General features: G+C 42.6%; 1 protein-coding gene across 1 annotated transcript in view; it reads left to right on the forward strand.

Annotated features, from left to right (window-relative positions):
* TMEM232 (transmembrane protein 232) overlaps positions 1-23,211 on the forward strand; it is a 148,804-nt gene that overhangs the window by 58,297 nt on the left and 67,296 nt on the right. The window contains exon 10 of the mRNA XM_056849001.1: positions 18,822-19,000. Within this exon, the coding sequence (XP_056704979.1) occupies positions 18,822-19,000 (179 nt within the window). The remainder of the gene's footprint in view (positions 1-18,821; positions 19,001-23,211) is intronic.

Raw genomic sequence — 23,211 nt, forward strand, 5'->3', positions numbered from 1 at the left:
TTGAAAGGCTTTGACATTGCGGTGTCAAATAAGGAAGTGGTATTTTTGCCATGTCAAGTGGTACAGATTGTTCCATTAAGGGTTCTTGAAATTTGACTTAGGTAAGGTGGCAAGGTGAGATTCCCAGTGGATCACTTAGCAACCAGCACAGTGCCAGATTCTGCATTCTTCAGCAATCTAGTCATAACTTGAAGTCCTTCACAGATTGTATTGCAGCCCACTTATGGGATGCTTATGGAATATTAAGTCTCTTTTTGCTCTTCAAAGCCTCTTGTCGTCCTGAAATATGGGCCAAAACAAGTAGCATATTGATTTTTTTATGATATATACTTGTGAACGTTCCACAGGGAAAATACTTTTTTTGCATTCCTTTTCTACAAAACCCTATCTATCTAGCCAGCACCTATCAAAGATACTACCTTTCAGAGTAACATGCTGAAAATAAGACAGTTCCCTGTCCCAAGGAGCCTACAATCTAAAATTCTGAGAAGGAAAGGGAGTGTAGGAGACCAGCTGTCATGGATCAGCCTGCTGGGGCTTCCTCAGACAATGAAGACCTTGAAGCTCAAGGCTATGAAAGAAAGGAACAGCAGCAAGCAGAGCAGCCACAGGCAGAAGAGCCTCAGGCAGACAGGTCCTCCCCATGTCTACAGCCACCCTACACAGGAGACTCACCTGTGTCAGAGGTCCAGCCACAGGCAGTGCCATCAGAGAGTGCCCCAAAGCCTCTGGGCACAGCTAATGAGTGAAGGAGTGCTAGACTGCAGGCCCAGCGAGGAACACTCCCTGCTGACAGTGATAAGATTAATGAGCTTCACCAGGCATGGAATGCTGAGATGGGATAACATCAACAGCTGGTTTCCTCCAGGCCTACTTAAGCCATCAAGTAGGCTTGGCTGATGTGGAAGCAACTCGTCACCAACCTCCCTGTGTATTGGCATTGGCTTCCTGCTATACTTTGGATTCCTGGTATCCTGAGTTCTTGGACTGACCCTGACTCACACCTTGAGCTGCCCTTGTCTGTATTGGTATCTTGGACTCTGCCTGAACTGTGAATGACCTTGGACTGCTTCCCAGACTACGCTTCAAGCCTCTAGCACTCGCTGTCTGCATGAAGCAGAACACCTGACTACAGAGGAGAAGGATGGAAGGAAGGAGAGACAAGGGTAGCAAGCAAACCAACAAAGAAAGGGGAGGAATGGGAGAAGTAAGGCTGACAAGGAATGAATGTGAGCACTGCAGTGATCTTTCAGTTAGGGATATGGATTGATTAGGTTGGGTCAAAGGTTTAATTGAAGAAATGCATTTTAAGGGCAATTTTTAAAGAATAGAGAGAGGGACGTGGTGCTGCATAGATGTTGGGTAGGGATCTCTACGCTTAAGGATCAGAAATGAACATTTAAGAGAACTTGATGATATTCTTTTCACATAGTTCATTTGGAGACACAGGCCTTTTATGCATGGCTGTTTCCCTTGCGGTCCCCCCCTCTGACTATTTTTGGGCTTTGTTTTGATTATGCATGCATTTTCCAACCACCAGAGGTCACCTCACTCTCCCCACACTTTTCTGTGTGTTTTGCCTGCATCCAGAAAAGGCGGGCAAAATGTGCGGAGAGAGCGAGGCAACCTTTGATGGTCAGAAAATGCATGCATAATCAAAACAAAGCCCTGAAGTAGTTTGGGGGAGGGTGACTGCCAGGGGCACAGCCATGCGTAAAAGGCCACTCTGTAACTGAACAATTTATCTCAAAAGGGTACATTTCTTGCCAATTTGTGTCTGGTGGAAGTCCAAATACAAGTAGTCTGAAATTACTTGCTTCTTTGGATAAATGCACTAGTTTCTGTGTGAAGATAAACAGTACAGTCATGTACTGGAAATAAAAGATGCCACATCTGTGGTAGAACACAGACATTTTCTGTAATCTGAACAGATTCTTGCCAAGGACATTGAACCAAGCTGACCTGAGCAAATCAGTTTAGGAGAAATTACCAGCTCCTTTTTACCTATGTAGAAATCAGTAAGACTGCAGTGACTACCCCATTAATTTTAGTTGGTACACTGAAAATGACCTAGCTCTGAATATCTCGCTGCCTAGTTCAGTGAACACCCGCACTGCCTGAGTCATGGCAGAATCTGTGGCTGCTTTAGGAAAATGAGTCCTGTGGATGTGCACAGTTGAGTTCATCAGGCTTCAGTCTACATCTGTATAAACCACACACAGATTCTGTTCCAGTAATAATCCCATTTTTGTACTGAATAACAATTTATGGAGGAGATCCATGCTGTAGAATAAACAAAAGCTGGGAATAAGTCTTCAAACAGTGCAGGAGGGGTGATGAAACATACCTTCTCCCAGCACGGCTGCACCAGTCGGATTGACAAGTCCTTAGCACTTGTTTTTCATTAAAAATGAATGTCCCGCCATTTAATGTGTAGTTTGACCCTTATGTCAGACTTTCCTCCAAGATGTTATTTTCTAGCCCAGTGGAAAGAGTTATTTGTGTCCTGAATATATTTGGGGCCAATTTTTATTTGGTATAAATCCATATTTCTTGTGAAGACGATGTGGGGGAAATTAATCTTGTTAATTCTTCCCGTAAGTTCCCTGGCACACTTACTTTTTATCTACTGTGCTTGATTTAGTATGATATACAGGAATACCTTTACCGCAAGTGAAATATCAATTTTGCTTTTTCAATCCATTTTAAAATTCTGGATATGTTCTGACACTCCCTGGAGAATACAGTCAAAATTCTTTCATGCATTCTTTGTATCTCTTTTTATGGTAAGGTAACAAGCCTCATGTTCTTCTTGTCAAAGCTTAAAGGAACTTTCATCCTTTTCTCTGCATCTTAACAAGAAATATACTACACAAAAAGCCTATTATTAACCTTGCTTTCTCTGTAATAGTCCTATGCTTCTGAAGAGATCTTCCCACATAGCAATGTCGATGACATCTGTCATAAAAGTAAAGCCAAATATACATATGTCTGATTTTGAAGGCTGCTTTTAAAAAGCTTTGCCACCACTACTGTCAGACTTCAAAAAATGTTACCAAAAATCAACGTCATAGCAGTATTTCTGACCTGGATACATAAATTTTTTGTTTATCTTCTTTAAGGCATGCAAGAAATGTGTTAAGTGGAAAGCAGAAGGAAGGAGATAGGAGTTTGTCTCCATGCTCCTGCAAAATGTCCCCTCCCCCAATCTTTCCTATTGACTGATTCTCTCAATGTGTTGTTTAACCACAGGAATAGTGTCCAACCCCCCCCCCCAATATGGCTGGAGGAAATTGTTGCTGTAGAAAGGGAGCCATGCTGGGTGGAGGAACAATTATGGTACCATGTGTTGTCTTGTGTCCCCTTTGAGAAGAAGCTAAGCATGAATTTTGCTTCTTCCAGTTTGCAGCTTTTGTTCCTAATCCAAAAGGCAGTTACCGGTAATAGAGCATGAGTTTTTGTCCATTTTGCTTGCGCTTTCAAAAGCAGTGAGTTGACAAAACTCAATCATAGCACTGTGGTGGGGGGAAAGAGCAAAAAGCTTCAGAGTGGGAAAGAAAAACTGAACAGAGTGGCAAGATGGGTTTTTGCTGGAGTTGTTTTAAGTAAGGGCCAAACTACAAGTGGTTAGGAGTGGGGAATCCACTTCTGTTTATTCACATGTCTTTCCAGTCAGGTTTAAAATGGGTGAGTAAGGTCAGTAAACAATAGTTTACGTAAGATGGAGCAGCACACTGATGAGAGGAGCTGGACCCTGCCCCCTCCTCTGTCTTTCTTCACTGTACTCTGTTTGAAGCCTTTGGGCATTTATGGATGGGTACTTTCACTCGTGTTCACCCCCGTCTGTCTCAGTTGATCCTTGGAGTTATGCATGACTTTCCCCTCCATTAGAGATGACCTCGCTGCCAGCCCTCCCAAATCCTGGACCTTCCTTTCCTCTCTTAACCTGATTCTTCCCTTTCCCCTGAGCTCAGCCTGGGTGAAATCCCCATGCATAAGGCAAAGTGCTTCGTTTCGCTCACAGCCAGTTACAAAGAAGCATGTCCAGAGACAGGGATTCAAATGCTTCCTTGGAGCTCTTTCTGAGCAGAAGAAAGGCTTTTTAAAACCGAGGCTTGGATTTCTCCCCCACCCTTCTTTTCAGATGGCTCTGTTTTTTGTTTTATGTTCTTAAAATTATTTGTTATGCGGCAGTTGGGGGTGGGGGAGGGAAATTTCTGTCACTAAAGCCAATTATGAAGCAGTATTTCAAGGGGCAGGGATTCAAATACTTCCTGATTTGAGCTTGGAGACTGCTGGTGCATAGACTCCCAACAAGAAAGTGTGGGCCAGCGAGCAACAAACCTCAGGTAAAACTCCCATGCATAAACGACCTTTGTCTTCCAGTCTGCCTCACGTCTAGAATCAGGTTTAGCTCCCCTTACTAGCATACTCCATTGTGGGGGAGGGGGAGCACCGGAACAGGAGGACACAAGAATAAAAACATGTAATTATTCTGTCATCATATCTAGTTTACTATAGTTAGTTCCAGCATGGTTAAAGACGGTCCTTAATAAAATGGCCTGCCTGGGCCTTTCTCCACCTACCCTGTTAGCCATGGGCATAGACCAAGCTTCAAGTTTCTTGAAGCAAAGGGTGGAAGACATTGAACGCCAGACAGACCTTAGAAAATTACCATTTTTCCTAGTACCTGATAAATCTAGATACTTAGTCTCACCTGTGGCTTATTTTTATCATCTTGAGTCTATTAATTATAGGAAGGCCTTGCCAGATGCCAGGCCCTACCATCGGCTGTTTTAGAAGGGAAATATAAGAAGATCCCTAGATCAGAGAGGTTATGTCCATGTGGAACAGGGGACATTGAAACCATCGAACATGCACTGATATGTTGCCCATTCTACCACAAAGTTAAATCAAAGCTTATTTCCCCCCTACTTGGTAAATTCCCTGAAGAGTCAGCTGAGCTTTTGGCAAAGAAGCTCCTATTAGGAGAAGACCTCAGCTTACACTCCAAACTGCCAAGTTCTGCGCCGTTGCTTTTAAAATACACAGAACTTTATTAGAAAATGATTGTTAGAATATTTTACAATTTTATCAATTTTAAGATGATAATTTTAACCAGGGTTTGCTTTTATTGATCTTACACCTTTATATGTGATTCTGCGGTGCAAAACGATTGTGTCTGGAAATTTTGATGGATTGGCATGTGATTGGTCAGTCGACTGTATTAATAAATTTGAACTTTGAACTATAGTTAGTTCATGCTCCTTTAGAGAGCTAGCCTAAAATGTGGAATTATACTTAAAAATATAGTTTTTAACCAGCATTGACTTTCATATAATCTGTTCAATGCATTTTGATGGAGAAGAGGGCTTTCCAAGTCCAGCTCAGTTGGAGTTAATTAACTTATTCAGAGGTGAGGGGGTGTAGGGTTGCCATCCTCCAGGTGGTAACTGGAGATCTCGCACTATTACAGCTGATCTCCAGGCAACAGAGATCAGTTCACCTGAAGAAAATTGCCACTTTGAAAGGTGGACTCTATGGCATTATACCACACTGAGGTCCCTCCCCTTCCCAAACCCTGCCCTCTTCAGGCTCCACCCTCCAAATCTCTGGGTATTTCCCAATCGAGCTGGCAACCCTAGGTGGGTGCCGGCTAGAGACAAATCCTTTTCTGCTGTGGCATCTTGCCTTTGGTATGCCCTCCCCTGTCTTTTAGGTGTCAGGCCAAAACTTAGCTTTTACCCAGGCTTTTAATTAGTGACTTTATCTTTCCAGCTTTTTAATGGTCTGATCTGGGGTCTGTTTTATGGGTAATTTTATGCTGTTTATATCCCTGGAGTTGTTTTAATGGCATGTTGTTTCTGTATCAATAATCATGCCTCAAGCAGGATTCTGATGAGGCATAGAAATTTCTAAATAAATGAATGAATACATATGAGAAAAGGTACATATACATTAGGACTCTGTAGAGCAGGGGTGGGGAACCTACGGCCCCGAGGACATTTTTTGTGGCCCTCGGGAGCTCCGGGAACCCTGCCGCGGAGGCGGGGCACAGGGTGGCCCTCCCTGAGGGTGTACCTGTGGCCACGGCTTACAGCGCCCTTGTAGCGCCCTTTGGACCTTCTCTCACCGACTGTCGGTTGTTGGTCGGCAAGAGGTGAGGGGGAGGGACGCTTCCCCCAAGGCTACCCCCTACAGCTGTGGCGTGCAGGAACGCTGCGGCACATTGTAAGCCCCTCTCGCTGCCTGTTGACTGTTGAGCAGTAGGGGGGGAAGAGGCCGGCGGCTCCCAGTGGCAGAGCATGCATGCGGGAGCCGATTTGGCTGGGTTTTTTTTTTGTGGACTCTGGGGGGGGGAGTGCATGGAGACTGGGGCCCGGTTGCTTGGTGCTCTGTGCGCTGCCGGGTGTGTGTGTGGGGGTGGGGGAGGTGGGGTGGCTGGGGCCCGGTCGCGCAGGCCGGCATGCGCGGGTGTGTGTGTGTGTGTGGGGGGGGGGAGGCTTTTCTCTCTTTTCTTCCTCTTTTTCTGTCACTCTTTCTCCTTTCTCTCCCTCTCTTCCTCCCTCTTTTTCTGTCTCTTTCTTTGTCTACCTCCGTCCTTTTTTTTCTTTCCCTACGTCCTTTTCTTTCTTTCTCCCCCTCTCTCCATTTCTTTCTCCCTCCCTCCGTTTTCCTCTTTCTCTGGTTTCCTTCCTCCCTTGCCAATCGACTGTGGGCTGCGCCCCCCTGGCGCCTCGTTTTCTGGGTCCTACTGCTGGCTGCCCTCCCACCTGGGAAGGGGGGAGGGGGGCGCCCTGCAGGCCTTCTCTGGCTGGACTCCCCTTGGGTTGCCAACCTCCAGGTGGTGGCTGGAGACCTGGCAACCCTAGCTTCTCCCCCCCCACCGGGAGATCTACACCTGGTGTGGCCCCCGAAAGATGTTATAAATGTGTGAATGGCCCCTGGCAGGAAAAAGATTCCCCACCCCTGCTGTAGAGGAAGCTACATATATTAAGAAATTATTAGCAGATACAGAAATATCTTTCCTTAACCTTTGGAAATAGTTAACCAACTTTAATTTGTTATATTGGGTTAAGGGCCCTCACTTATTATGCACTTGAAATGTGTCAAAGGGAATAGCTCCAAAATGAGGGTTACTCATGGCCATACATTTTACCTATTCAGTTCCACACATGCAAGTCATCAGGAGGCCCCAGAGAGTGCTAATGTGTATATTAAATAGTGATTCATAAAGGAGAGTAACTGACTCACCAGTATGCTCTTGGTTTTCCCTAAACAGCTCCTGTCAAATTATTGACCACTTTTGACCTTGCCTAGCTAATTAGTTCTGACAAGATCACAGCCCAGGGCACTATGGCTGTCCCTCACTGCTGTGTGTCTCCCATTTCTTTGCTTATTTACCAATCCACATGCAAATATATGCAATAGGAGTGAAATAGAGGCTGTCAGAATTCCCATCACCCAACAAAATGCTTGTGTTGCCACTGCTTTGAAGAGTTCACTTTTCAAATTTTACTAAAAATGACAGGTCTCTCATCCATTATCACTGTCTCATCAATCATACCAACAATAGCAGGGCTCCGATTGAGAGGTTATTAAAGTCTAGCTTCAGGATCTTTGCACATGTACAAGAGCATATATATATATATGGCTTTCCTCTTTATTGAATAAAAGCTACTCAGATAAAATGATTATATTAAAACTGGGTGCACTTGGTGGCTTGAAGGCATAAAACAAATACTCATTACCAGTTTATATAACAGTATTCTAAAATGTTGCTGATGCTGTCTCTTTTTGTCAAGACAAGTAAGGTACCAAAGAATGACATTTCCTGTTTGTCTCGTTTTGCTTATCTGTTGCCTTGTTGCCATATCCTGTTTTATTTCTTTAACAAAAATTATTAAAGTTGAGTCCCATAAAATGTTTCAAAACCAGTATCATTACTAATGTTTAAATGACAGGAGCCATGCAGCAAAATCCTGCAGAAGGTGGTACGTGTTTCTGTTAAAGAGGCTGGGTTGCCTGAGTGCCCAGGTAGATGAGATATAGGAGGCAGATGTAATACAACAGTTCAAAATCCATCCTTTTTTATTTTAGGACAAGCCAGTATGTGGAAGGAATGTTTCTCTTTTGTATTTGAGGCAGTCTTTGTCTTTATGCCTGACGTTTGAGGTGCATGGGAGAGGTGTATCACCTGCAGAATTACTAACTACATTCCTGCTTCACGGAGGTTACTCAATTAGCAATAAGCAAAAATTGAATTAGAATATGAAAAGAATCGTTTTTCTTTTCAGGCGCCTTGAATATTCAATGGATCTTTCTTCTTCAACTTCCCTACTCTTTAAAGGGCTTTTGTTGCTGCGGTTTTGTACACCCTACCCCCAGTCTATTAGCCTGCTGAGCTGTCAGGAGCATATTTCTTTCAGTATATTTAAAGCAACATTTTTTGATAGCTGTCACTAGGTCATGCAAAGCAGAACAGAAGACAGCCTTGTGATGCTGGGGACCTGGATGAGTAGTTTGATAACAGTCAGGTTTCTCTCAAAATGTCTAGACATGATTATTAGATTGCAGTCCACTTTTTATGACAATCCTAACATATTGCCTCTGTCTGTCTTCAGAAGAAGTTTTTTTTTATTTTGCATTAACTATGTGCCACATGTGTGTGATAAGGCCCTCTTCAGTAATATTTTTCTTCATGTATAAAGCAGGAAACCCAGTGTGGTATATTGGTTAAGGTGCTGGACTGTGTATATGTTAAGTGCAGTGAAGTCACTTCCGACTCATGGTGACCCTATGAATCAATGTCCTCCAAGACGTCCTATTGTTAACAGCCTTGGTCAGGTCTTGCAAACTGGGGGCTGTGGCTTTCTTTATAGAGTTGATCCATGTCACATTGGGTCTTCCTCTTTTCCTAGGACCTGGGAAACTCAGGTTCAAATCCCCACTTGCACCATGGAAGCTTGCTGGGTGACCTTGGGCCAGCACACACTCTCAGCCCTGACACTGGCTAGTATTTGGATAGGAGACCTCCAAGGAATGCTAGGGTGATGCGAAGGCAGGCAGTGGCAAACCACCTCTGAATGTCTTTTGCCTTGAAAACCCTACGGGGTTGCCATAAATCAGCAGTGATGGCAAAATTAAAAAAATAAAGGAGCAGACCTTAAATCAGCTTGAAAAGATCCATTTGGCTTACTTGGTAAAACATGATTGGGTTTTGAAAAGCAATTGTGAGTGGCTAGAATATAGTTGGCTTGTTATGTTTGATTTGTAATTTATCTTGTGGATTTCAAGGTAAGCTATATTTAGATTGATGGTGATTTTACAAAAAGATGTTGATAGCATGTAGTCCATAATTTCCTGGTACCCCTTTAAGGTTCTGCAAAGGGTTATGGCAATCACAGGGGAAATGGGATCCCAACCCTAAATTTTCTCTAGTTTTGAAAGGCAAGCATATCTGTTCTATGCACCATCCTTAAATGGAGGTAGCCCATTATTATTCTCCTATCTGCCTTCTCTGTAACTCTGTGTGAAGTTGTGACAAATGAGCAACATTTGTGAATCTGATCTAACAACACCATCCTTCATATTCTGAACAGTACTTGCTATCAACGAGGAGAGGCCCTGCTAGGAAAATGAGAACTCCAATTCTCTGGCTTATTTTGATTGTGAGCTGAGATGGGTTATTTCCAGTGCATGGTGCAAGATGCATATTTTTAGCCTACTACCTCTTGCTTCCCTTCCCTTGAGAATAAATGCAAGTACTTCCTCCCTTACAGCATATTTGAAGGGAGAAGGGCTAATGTCTCGGCCCATCACCTAATTTGCATGAGGCCAAGAGCAGCTGTGCCTGTATTCCAACATAGGCCTTAGCATCAACTTACAGCATATTATCATTGTGTTCGGTCTGTGAGTTTTTCATGAGTATTTATAATTCCTGTTCGCACCGTGCCTATTTTGCCAGTGTATTGATAGCTCCCAAGACGCTTTATTTTCCGTTTGCACCTCCCAAGTTAGTGCAAAAAGTTTAGGGGAGGAGCATGGGGGAGCGCTGCATCATGTATACATGGCGGATGCTCCCCTGCCTCCCCCTTTCTTTTTTTTGTTTTTACTCATGTGCACTAGCGTTAGTGCTAAGGAGCAATGTGATTGGCTGGGTTTCCTGGTTCCTCAGCTAGCTGCTTGTATTCATACGCCATTTTAGGAATCAAATCATTTGCACGACATACAGAAAGACCCTAACCACAATGTCCATGCAGGCACATTCCTCCCCCCAACACACAAACAATCACAGAGCCGTTCTGATCACAGTGCTAATCTCAGAGCCGCTGTCCTCTCGGGGGTTAGTTACACGCTACATCTTTAATTCGCTAGTAAAAATACAATAAATTTAAAAAATAGCAGAAGGAACGGGAGGGAGATGGGAATCCTGTGAGTGTGATTGTGTGCTGTGGGAGCACAGAACACTGAACTAGTCATCACCACAGAGAAATGCCCTAAAAGGCAAGGAGCTGTTGGTGCTGCCCTGTGAGGCAGTGTTGTGCACAGAATCCATGGCAGCTGCTGGCTCGCAGAAGGGGACACAGCGCTCATGCTGCCAATTAAAAGAGCCCTCCAGCCTCCTCCAACTGCTCTCGCTCTCTCCCTGGCCCCCTCTCTCCCTGCTGCCTTCTTTCCAGTTCACACAAGTGGGGAACTCTCTCCCCCCCCCCCCAGTCCCACGAACAAGTAACAAAACGCACTTCAAGGAAATAAGATACCAGGAAAAAGTTTAATTGGGACCCCCGCACAAATCAACAGGGTTAGTCCAACGCTGCAACGTTCCTTTGGTAGACCAAATGCAGTTAAGAAAAAAAATTTAAAGCAAAGAAAATGATTGGTGGGGAGGGAAGGGAAGGAGGAAGGTGGAATGGGAGGAGAAAGGCTTTGCAGTAGGTGATGCCAACAGAGGAGCGGAGAAATGAATAGCGTCTCCTACTTGTCCGTACCCCTTGGATTGTTGTCTTTGAAACGGGGTATGGAAATACATCATCATATAAGTGTTTGTTGAAAGCATGGACATACAACCTTTTGAAATCATTTCCAAGACCAAAGGGAAGGTTTTTGGTGCGAACACACAAAGATAAGATGTATCATTAAACATTGGAAGTAGTTTGGAAATGACCGTAGATCAGACACATGGGAATTAAAAAACCCTCAGTTTTCTTGTTATTACTCATGTACAGATGTGTTGCTGAAAGAATTCAGCGACTGTATTATGATATATGAAATCAGTTAAAGAACAGACATCGACCAGTTCTTCTGCATTTCAATATGTCTATAGAAGGAAGCACATTTATTCATCTTGCTCCTTCAACTCATAGTTAATCTGAAATGCCGAAGCAACTTCTTTGCAGCACAGGCATAATGTTCTATTATTAGAGCATGTCAGCCGTCTGCATGCTCCAAAATCTGACAATCCAGAAGCGTGGATTAGGATTAACAATTTATAGTTGGAAATGATCACAATTTCTTCATTCAGTGGAACGGTTTTAGGGTCAGTGACAGCCTATGGCTAAGAATAATATCTGGCTTGAACTGTGCATTACAGGGAAAACAAATCTGTCTCAGTGGGGGTTACTGCACTTTGTATTCCCAGCGATGTATTAAGAGTTTGAAAATGTTATAAAAAACATCGCTTTAAAAGGGTTTTTGGATACCACGGCTTATAAATGGTTGGAAGACATCTTCACAGCTAAAGGGGCCAAACAAAGTGCGAACAGTATTTTTTATAACGTTTTCAAACTCTTAATACATCGCTGGGAATACATAGAAAGTGCGAACAGTATTTTTTATAACATTTTCAAATTCTTAATACATCGCTGGGAATACAAGCGCGGTAACAGCCACTGTAAGGCCATTGCTGTGTCTGAGGTACTTGAGGAGGATATTCATTAAGTGTGTGAGGGATTCTTAGTCCTTTCTGACTACTGATTCTCCCCTACAAATTCCCCTTTCCCCAGTCATTATAATTGTTTTTCACCCATCTGGGCTCTCAAGCCAAGGATCATTTTCAGGGGGAAATTAGTAGCAAGGATTAAGCATCCCCCAATGCCAATTCTTCTCTACAAATGGCCCTCATATTCGCCTGTCTTGTCCCAGATGAGATCATTGGTCCATGTAACTCGGTCTTATCTGACTGACAGCAGCTCCCCAGCTTGTCAGGCAGAACAAGTAGAAAATACCCATACTGGATATCCTTTAACTGGAGATGCTAGGTTTCGAACCAGGGACTTTCTGTGCACAGAGCATGTGCGGCTGTGCCACTAAGCCATGACCTTTCCTCATTTCTCCAGTGTTGCTTTGGGAATGCCTTAGCAAATGCAGGTTTAGGGCCTTGTGTTTTCCAAGGCAACATGTAGGTCCACCTTCTGTCTTTCCAAACAAATAACACTTCAACATAAGTGCTGTGTGTGTGTGTTTGTGTGTATGTCTCTATAGATGCATATTTATTGTATGCCTCTATATGATTTGTTAGAGAAAAAGCTTCAGTGAGTTTTAAATATATCAACAAGACAGTGATAGAAATCATCATAACATTTATGTATGTAACTAAAATTAATTCAAAAGCCTGCCTATCCAAAATTAAACAGAATATATTTTATTGACTGTATGTCTGTTCCTACTCAAACATAGTTTGTTTATTTTTTTGAAAGAAGCATCTTCACCGCTGTTTATAGTTTCCTTGAAAGAAGGGTCTTTATGCAGAGCCATTGTTTGAGTTTAAACATTTAATACACTTTCTTCCAAGGAATACAGAATGGTGTACATGATTCTCCCTTCCCTATTTTGTCCTCATAACAACCCTGTGACGTAGATTAGGCTAACAGAGTACCGTATATACTCGCGTATAAGCCGAGTTTTTCAGCCCAAAAAAAGGGCTGAAAAAGCCGGCCTCGGCTTATACGCGGGTCAATACGGTAGAGGAGGGAGGGGGGAACTTACCACCGCCGCCGCCATCGCCACCATCGCCGCTGGGCGCACCCGGCTCCCCCCGGCCAGGAGCGCCCTGGAGGGGCCTCCTGTGGCCGAGGGAAGGCCGCGCCTCCGCCGCCGCCGGGCGCACCCGGCTCCCCCTGGCCAGGAGCGCCCGCCGCCGCCTTCACCGGGCCTGGAGCGGCCTAGGAGCGGCCTGCGGGGCCTCCTGGGCTGCAGGGGAGGGGGCCCCCGCCGCCTCCGCCTGCCTGCGCACCTGGAAAAGGTAAGCCTGCGGGGGGGGGGAGGGGTTATAAGCCGACCCTCGGCTTATACGCGGATGCCTAATTTTTCCCCATTTTGGGGGAGAAATTAGGCACCTTGGCTTATACGCGGGTCGGCTTATACACGGGTATATACGGGTAAGTGAGAATCTGAACCTGAAACTTCCAGATTTGATTCTAACATTTATTTAGCTATTTATACCCCTCTTTTCTCCCCAAAGGGTAATCCAAGTGGCTTCCAGCATTCTCTAGGGTTGCCAGGCACGTGGGGGTGGGGGGGACATGGGAGTGCTGTCAATGACAATGTGACATTACTTCTGGGGGGTACCTGGAAGTGATGTCACATATCTTTAGAAATCACTCTGGCAGCCCTAGCATTTTCCCATCCTCCATTTTATTCTTACAACAGCTGTATATGTGGTAGGTTAGGCTGACAGAGAGACCGAGGACTCTAACAAGGTTACCCAGCATGTTTCCATGACAGAGTGGTGACTTGACCCTGAGTCTCCCAAATCCTACTTTGACAGGTTAACCACTTTGACATGCTGATGCTCTCTCTCAACACTAATAACCATACCATTCTGGCATCAGGTTTGAAACGCCACTTTGCCTTGAATCTTACTGGGTGATCTTGAGCCAATCATTGCCTCTCAGCCTAACCCTGCCTCACAGGCTTGTTGTGAGGATGAAATGGAGAAGAGAAAACTGTGTGAGGCCTCAGCTCCTTGGAGGATGGGAGCCATAGAAGTGTATAGAAAAGGCAGATGTTATTTCATTATATAGTCCATCTTTCGGTCCACCCTATCTTTCTCTCTCTGCAACTGGTATTGTAAGCCTGCTTTTGAGTTGTTTGTTAGTATTAGGGAATTATTTGGCCAATGTTTTATTGTTTCAGTAACAGTATTTTACTTCACGAAAGATGCTCTCTTTTTCTGGGTTCACATCGTTCACTTCCCTTTCATTTTCTCTGAATTGTTCAGAGTCCCTGGACAGTGGTACACACTTCCAGACAAATCAGATCTCTTTCTTTTGCCGGAGGAAGCATAAATTGCTGTCTGAGCTTTGGAAGGTTTAGCAATCTATCACTAGATGGTTGGTTTTCTCTTTTGTTTGTGGAAATAAAGAGTGAAGGTGATCTCTCTGTTGCTAATACTGTATAAGTAAGACCAATCACCTTGGAGATGTAGATTGATTTGTGAGGCAGGTGTGTGCTAAAGCTACCAGGCTCCATGACTTCATCACTTCTGAAACTCTGTATGCATCTGCCAATTTGGTCCTGTAAATTGGCTCTGAGCAGAAAAAAAAGAATCCCCACTTGATTAAACAAACGTTCCAAATGAACGTCATTCCGTCTCTGCAGGCATTTGGTTTGACTCATCACTGTACTCTGTGTGTAAATATAGTTCCATTCCTGCCCATTCATTGATTTAACCTGCCCCATGCAGCGTGCAAGACCTTCTTGGCACCTGGAAAACAAAAACACCCTGGTTCAATCTCCGTGTCCAAAGAAACAGATAGTTCCCCATTCTTGCTTTGTCATCTCACTTGTCTCGCCGTTTGAATGGCATTGTAGCATTTTGAAGATTTTAACTCAAAGTCCAAAAGCTTTCCAGATAAAATCTGTATGAAAATAATTTGGATTGCATTCCAAGCCTGCACGACACCGTTTGTTCATTCATATGCTCAGCATGATCTCATCAGTTCTTTTCTAATTAACCTCTCTTTTTAAAAATCTCACTTTGTGTCTTTTCCTGTGCTTCCTTGTTCCCTATTTTTCTTTTTATATCGTAATATCTCCTTCTTAACTGTAAAACTCGTTGAATACTCTTTTAAGAACAGTTAGACCTGTGATCCACAAAAAAGTATTCTTAGACTGAAGCTGGAATGTAACCAGTCCTGTCCCTGTTTATTCAGAAGTAAATCCCAGTGCCTTCAGAGGGATAAAGAGGATTGCAGCCTTAATCTGTAAAGTCATGATCCATGTGAGCCATTAATATGCTTGCATATGAGAGGATGCATGTTCCCTTCAAACTTGTTCAGCATCACCACAGTAGCTTCCAGTGCTGAACAACTATAAAAATTAATTCTGTAGATCATTACTGAGAGCTGCTTTAAGAGAAAAGAAAGGGAAACAGAAGAAGCTGCAGAGAATATGGCCATTGTCTTTAACAGTTATACTTTGGCTTCATCCTGAATCAGGCTGGTAGTCTTATAGTGTCCAAAGATTTAAGCATGAATTGTGGAAGTTATCCATGATATTTGTTAAAAGTTTTATTAGCTCTTGGACAATATTTCATAACAGTGCTACAGTGTTTGCCATGGATGAACATTTGCAAAAAGCTGTCCTTTGGGGATAGTGTTTGATTTTATTTGCGGTGTAGATTACTGTATCCAGATTCTCATGGCGATATGAGAAAAGGAGATCAAAATGGAATAATGAGAAATAGGTGTATATGGGAGCAGTTATGTGTTCTGGGTTCACAGACCTGGTCATGGTGAGTCCCTTAATCAAGAAAACCTCTTCAAATTTAATTAAGAAAAAGGGCAGTTTACCTGGCAGCATTTACCCTCACCCACAGGCGAAGAACAAATAATTCAGACAAAAAGAATGGAGCACAGCTGTATGGTTCCCAAATAAAGTTTTGATTCCTAGTCTTAAATTCCAAGCTTCTAAAAGGGTGTTGGCTGAAATCCAGTGGTTTTGATGTACGCATAAAGATGGGACACTCTCATTCTCTTCAGTCAATGGGAATGTGTTGCATGTGCAAAGACAAACTCCTGTGCTTGTAGATCACCCTATCCTACCATTGCACACTTGGCACAAATGGTAGGACTCAAAACCTTTCTTATTGTATTAGGCAGGAATGGGCTAACACTCTGCCTCCTAGCCCAGCAGGCATAGTTAGGCTATAATTTGTATTTTTTTGTGAACCATCCAAGGGAGGTCCCTCCATTTTTTTCAGAGCCACTGGTTGATATGTACAAGGGAGAAGCCATGACGGTATTTTATTGTCTCATGTGAAAACAAGTTTTTTGTTCTCTCTTGTGAAGAACAAAATGATCCACATGCACAGAAGTTGGTCACTGCATAAGTAGTCAATTCTCCTACTGACTGAAGAGAATAGGGTTGTCCCAACTTTACATGCACATCAGAACCCCTGGATTTCAGTCAATGTAGGTATAAATTGCAGGCTTTATACAATAAATGCAGAGTGAATAACTGAAAGTTATCAATTTTAATGAAAAGTAGTTCTTAAATCCAGGTATAATGCTATTTCACTAAAATAGTGCATATATATTTATGTTCTTTGTGGACAACATTTCAATGCATCTGCCTCAAGCAGCTTTCCAGGAAGGCGTCGTATGAATTTTCTAAATAAATAAATAATATGTTTGTCATGAATGCTAGGCAATAAGTACCATCAGTTTGAGCAGAAGACATATTTTATATCTATTAAATACACTATATAATTATTTGGAAAAAATAAAGTTTTTTGTACATTCAAGTAAATGGAACAAATTTGCTTGCTTATTATTAAGTACTCTGGGAACAGTTTCTTTAAGAAAGCACAACATTAGAATCATTTTATTTCCCTTGTTCAACCTGAATTAGGATTTTTTAAAGATGACTTTAATAACCTGATTCAGTGCAGAGATGAGAACCTCCTTTTATTGATGGGGGATACTCAGTGGCCATTGACAGTGACAAGAATAAATGATGCTGAGATCCATTCCAGGAGACACTCAGTACATTACAGGAGCAAGCCCATAAAGAGATGACTAATGTTTCCTCAGTATTTGCAAGATTCCCATTTCTAATTAGAAGGGCATGCAGGGAATACCACACATGCAAAGGCAATGTGATATAAGGCAGGATGAGAAAAACTGTAAGGATAAGCACAATAATTTAACTTACTCAAATATCTTTGACTCTTTAAATAGTATTGTGTTTGGGTGTTTGTGTTTCCTGTTTTCAGCCAGAAAGGGAACAGTTTCCCTGCAATTGTGATGGCTTCACCCATTTACAAGCCCAGCATATTCTTCACACTGATATAGTTGCATAAACATAAATATAGCATAGAAGTACCCTCTTTGCGCAAAATAGAAGCACAGACAGCTTCTTTTGATATACTCCTAATCACTGCTGCACAGCTATTTATTTATCTTTGACAATTTCTTTTTTGCTACCATAGGCAAACAAAATCCATGGCTGAAGGACTGGCTCCTGATTCAGAATTTAGCCCTTCTGCCACATTAGGCAAAGTTCTCTGCATACTGCCCATCAAGACCAATATGCATGCTTTCCTAATGGTCCATTAATAGCTCATTTAAGTAAGAGCTCTGTTTGTCTCCTCTAATTAACACATTAAACTTCCAGGTACAAGAACAGTATGTTTTTCTGTACTCAATGCCAGGATCAAACAACAAGGGATAGCCATGATCATCATACCTTGCTAAAGTCTGATGAGGCTGGATAGATAGCTTTCCCATGTCAGTTTTCCACATGGCTGTCATAATATTTAAAAGCTGCATATCTTGCACATGGGCCATTTGCTTTCAGCATTAGCAATGGCATACCAACGATCTATGCCCCAAAAGGGCATGCTGTTGGCACACCAAGACTGCATCCAAACAGTCCGGTGTGCATGATAAGCCCTTTAAAAAATGATGGTAGCTATGTGGAAACACTTAGTTGTATAAGTGCTTCCTACCCCTGAGGAGTAACATGAGAGGGGTCTGCAGTGGAAAGGGGGAATAGGTGGAAATGGCCAATTTAACCCACTGTGTTCAAATTGTTCCTGAGCTTTCAGAGCCATTGCATGGCTGATACTGAAAACAGCATGCTATAATCTTCCAGCCATGGTTCATAGAGTCCCACCTGCTAGGTTGTGAGCCCCTATGGAGTTGCCATTTTATTGCTGATTTTGGAAAGACTTTTTACTAGTGCACATGTGTAGAGAGCGTGCATGGCGAGAGGCACAGTAAGAGGTCAAGGAAAGTGGTGGAGAAGATTCCTTCATGGTTCTAACCTTTCACTTGTTCACCATAAATGCTCAGTTTATGTTTTGTGTTCCCAGCATTCTTCATCTGTTGATCAGTGTTCTGGCATTGATGCTGGCAAGGTCATATAACTTGAGTTTCCCCTCTTCCTATTACAGGACTGTAATGTCACATGCCCTGACCTGGATGGCCCAAGCTAGCCCAATCTTGTCAGATCTTGGAAGCTAAGCCAAGTTGGCCCTGGTCAGTATTTGGGTGGAAGACCAACAAGGAAGTTTAGGGTTGCCACACAGAGGCAGGCAATGGGAAACCACCTCTGAACTTTTCTTGCCTTTAAACCCCTATGGGGCTGCCATATGTCGGTTGCGATTTGATGGCACTTTCCACCACCAATGTCACATGCTTGCTGCTTAGTGGGTTCTATGGTGCCACCTAGGGGAACAGGATGAAAACCCTGTTCAGGATTATATGGATCTTTGGGGTGTGCGTGTGTGTGTGTGGGGGGGGAATCCAGCAAATGTTCTCATATCACTACAAAATGGTAACATTCATGGCACAGTAAAATATCACTAATTGCAGGTCATGACCCATTCTGGGTTATTCGTTATGGTGTGGTCTACAATCTAGCTATCCTGCGTAATGAACTTTCTGGGGATGCGATTCGAGAAGGATTACGAAATGCTGTGTGGAAATCTTTACAGAAACAAAAGGTCATTGAGAAGGAGAGGCAAGTCCTGGATGCTGTGAGAATAGCAGAGGTAGGTGTGAACTCTAGCAGCTAGTATACCTCATTGTTCTGACAAAACTGTCGGTATTGATTGATCTTAAATTTTAAAAAATTGCAGGTAATTCCAATTACAGGAATAATCACTGTGCTGTGACTAGCAGGAAGTGCCCTAGTTAATAGTAGCTGCATGCTTATATACTCTGAAGTATGTCAAAACATGAAACACACCAAACACATTTTAAAGGTTGACATTAAGTAAAATAGTCTTAATTTAAATTGTTCTAATGCACAATAATATATGCAGCAATTGATAGCATTTCCTATTTCATTAAGGTTGGCATATTTAGTATTAAAATAGAATAGGGTTATTTAGATATATTGAGACAGATGGATTAAATTGTCCTACAGGTGGCCAGTTAACTATTATTACTACTGCTTTTGATGCATATTTGGATTTTTGATGGCAGCTAAATGGAAGGTCAACAACTTTTGTGCTCCAGAGAGTTGAAACATTTTTCTTTCTTGGGAGTACTGTCCGTCTCCTTCAGCTGTCCAATCTAAAGTCTGTATTGATCAATAGGTCAATACTGACTAAGTGTAATTTATGTGGCATTGGGCAGACTGCAAGTAATGGCCACAGTCTCTTTTTAAATAATTTAGGGGCCACTTCATTTTCCACTGAAAGCAATTACAAAACTTGTTAGCTTTAATAGACCTGGGCTGATACATGAATACAAAAATTGATAAAATAAAAGCACATTACTCCATGTCACTGATAGTTCATGAAATGCTGCACCTACTCCGCATTGTTTACAGTAGAATATTTGCATTTCATTGGGTTTTTCTGATTTGACTTGCTGTCATTAAATGCTACTGACAATTCCGGAGTTGATGCATAAATGTAGGTTTGAAGTGTAAAACCACCTAATGACCAGTTCACACAAACAAGCTTCACTTTTTCTCACTGTCATCCTACATGAAGACAGTTACACAAATTTCCCTTGGTCGGGGTTGTAAAAGAAAACCATAGTAATGGAATGGGTTGGTGGTTATCTCTGTGTTTAGCCTGTCCACACTAACTGTTCTTTCTGTGGTCAGATATTGGGAGTGGCACAGTTAGGGTTGCCAATTGCCAGGTAGTAGCTGGAGATCTCCTGCTATTACAACTGATCTCCAGCCAATAGAGATCAGTTCACCTGGAGAAAAATGGCCGCTTTGGCAATTGAACTCTATGGCATTGAAGTCCCTCCCCTCCTCAAACCCCGCCCTCCTCAGGCTCCGCCCCAAAAATATCCCACCAGTGGTGAAGAGGGACCTGGCAACGCTAGGCACAGTGGATTGTGAGGGGGCAAGCTCTGTCTCATGTTTTATACTTAGAATCATAGAAGCATAGAGTTGGAAGGGAGCACCAGGGTCATCAAGTCCAACCCCCTGCACGATACTGGAAATTCACAACTACCTCCCCCCCCACACCCCCAGTGACCAGAAGGTGACCAAGATGCGTTCCCTCTCATCATCTGCCTAAGGTCACAGAATCAGCATTGCTGACAGATGGCCATCTAACCTCTTCTTAAAAACCTCCATGGTAGGAGAGCTTACCACTTCCTAAAACAGAAACCCTCTATTTTGCATTATTGTCCTGATGTTAAACATATTTACTCAGTGGCAAGTTATATTTTCAAGTTAACCAAAATTCTAGTGTTAAGATTCTATATATGATTTTATCAAATCGTAGTCTAATGTGCTGCTAAAAAGCTTAAGGGCTTTTAAAATAGGAGGCTCTGTCTTGTAAGGCAATCAATATAGCAATTGAGCCAGTGAAAATATTTCATGGTAGTGGGGCAACTGAGGATATACAGGAAAACAAGATTTCCAAATGAGAGGGAGAACAAAGGAGGGTCAATGTGAATAAGAAAAGGTGGGGGTGGAAAATGCTGCAGCCGACTTATGCAACCCCATAGGGCAGGAAGTTAAATTACATACTGAAAGGGTGCAGAGAAATCCACCTGTGTACAACATCAACTTGAAATAACTACTCTGTTGGTAAAGCACATTTATAGTCCATTCCTTCTATGTTCAAACATTTGGAAAGCCTGAATTGATTTAGAAGATGTAGGAGACTTCAGGACATCCCAGCCTGAAAGGCAGGTTCCCTGAGAAGTATCCTGGAGTGAGGGCAGGGAATCTTGAACTGCAGCTGCAATGGGGGAGTCTCAGGACCAAACTACACATTATGTGATCAGATTCCATGATACAACATTTAGCCTTAAAAAGCAATTTTGAGAAGCAAAATAATGCTTCCTCATTAAAAAAAACTCTCTTTGCCTGTCCCCCCCCACTACAACTGGAAGCATTCCTGGGGGCCCCTGCTTTTAATCAGGTGTGTGTGTGTGTGAGAGAGAGAGACTTTCTATTTACCCACCCATGACAGGCAAACCCCCTCCCTTGGCCCAGATCCCCAAAGTTTGAGAAACTGAGGAGCAGGAGGAAGAATGGCTGGAAAAGAATCTCCATAGTGACACTCTAGAAATTTCTCCATGTCTTTGTGGTCTTTACCACAGTGATTAGGAGAAATTCCCAGAAATTCCTAGAGAGTCATCTGGAAGTGATGTCATATCCTCCCTATAAACTTCACCCTCCCCAGGCACTGCCCTCACAAACTCCCATTGTTTGTTAAGATAGTGCTGGCAACCTTAGTATGTGTATATGAAGCCCTTTTACCCAATATAACCATATACAGAAGCAAACTATTGAACTACCTAATCCAGTATTGTATAATCTAAATGTTCAAGCTAGTGCTACGTGCAGATGAGTAAGCGCATGTGATAAGTACATGTAAACGTGTGGGAATGCACAGATGTGAATGGGCAAGTGCTTTGCTTGCAACCCACTCCTGTTACTGTTTGCAGTATGGTGCTAAAAACAGCCCAAATTCATAGAGGATTAATTAGTTCATATATTTATTGGCTGATTTTCTCCCTAACAGGATCCAAAGCAGTTTAAAACAAATTCAATCAGATATAATAAAAATATATAATTTAAATATACAAAAAGAGGCAAGAACAAAATGTAGTCTGAGGCTGGTCCAGAATCCATCGGGCCAGCTGTCCAGGCCACGGCATGAGCCAAAGGCAAAAAGCCAAAGTCAAGAACTTCCTGGCTGTGCTCAAGATATATACCAGAGATAGGAAGAGTAGAACGTAAGTGTAACTAAGACATAGCAACTGGCAGCAGTGATGTTCCTCCAACTCTGCACTCTCTGCACCAAAACACATCACTGATAAAGCTGTTTGAAGCAACACTTTGCCAAGGTCTTCCTGATTACCATTTGTTCATTGAAGTGAATACTAGACTGTGGTGAAAAAACAAAGCATGGACTCGTTCCTCTTTTTCTGATGCCTAAAAGGGATTTGATCATCTTGAATGGATGACCTTAACATCCTGTACCTTTAAAATATTTGAAATATGTAAGCATGCAACAAATTACAGGTATGCCTTATCTCCCCATTATGTTGCTAATTATTCTAGCCGTTAAAGAAACTCCTGCTTCACATAATTAACGTAGGGTAACAGTATAGTGACAAGAAACTAGAACTAATCCCTTGTATATATGTACTGGATGTCTCATAAATAATGTAACTGGAAATTTACAATAAGGGTAGACACACCATTGTCTCTGGTTTCTTCTCCTACTAGTGGGTGTGTTTTTTTTTTTAAAAGGCAGCCTCTCTGAGCATTACATGTACAGCACTTTGGAAATGTATATTTCTGAATAGCTCAGAAACAGAATGATAGAAATAGAGTGTTAGAATTCCAACAGGTAAGAAAGATAAATCTGCTGAAAGCAGTGTCAACAGCTAAGTTAAATTATACATTAAACTCTGCCCAGTCATAGTATCTTAGGAAATTTTGTCAGAATGTCTGATTTATTTAACTGAGATAGAAATAGGCCTGAGTGATTAAAAATGCAACTCTGCCTAGCCTAGGGAACATAGGGAATTTGTCGGTGACCATTCTAGGTATTCTAGAGAGCCAGTGTGCTGTAGTGGTTAAGAGCTGCAGACTCTAATCTGCAGAACTGGGTTTGATTCCCCACTGTTCCACTGTTCCACATGAAACCTCTGGGTGACCTTAGGCCAGTTACAGTTCTTTCCAAAATTTCTCAGCCCCACCTACCTCACAAGGTGTCTGTTGTGGAGAGAGAGAGGGAAGGCGGTTGTAAGCTGCTTTGAGAAAAACCAG

This window comes from Euleptes europaea, chromosome 4, assembly GCF_029931775.1.
Source record: "Euleptes europaea isolate rEulEur1 chromosome 4, rEulEur1.hap1, whole genome shotgun sequence".
Classification (NCBI taxonomy): Eukaryota; Metazoa; Chordata; class Lepidosauria; order Squamata; family Sphaerodactylidae; genus Euleptes; species Euleptes europaea.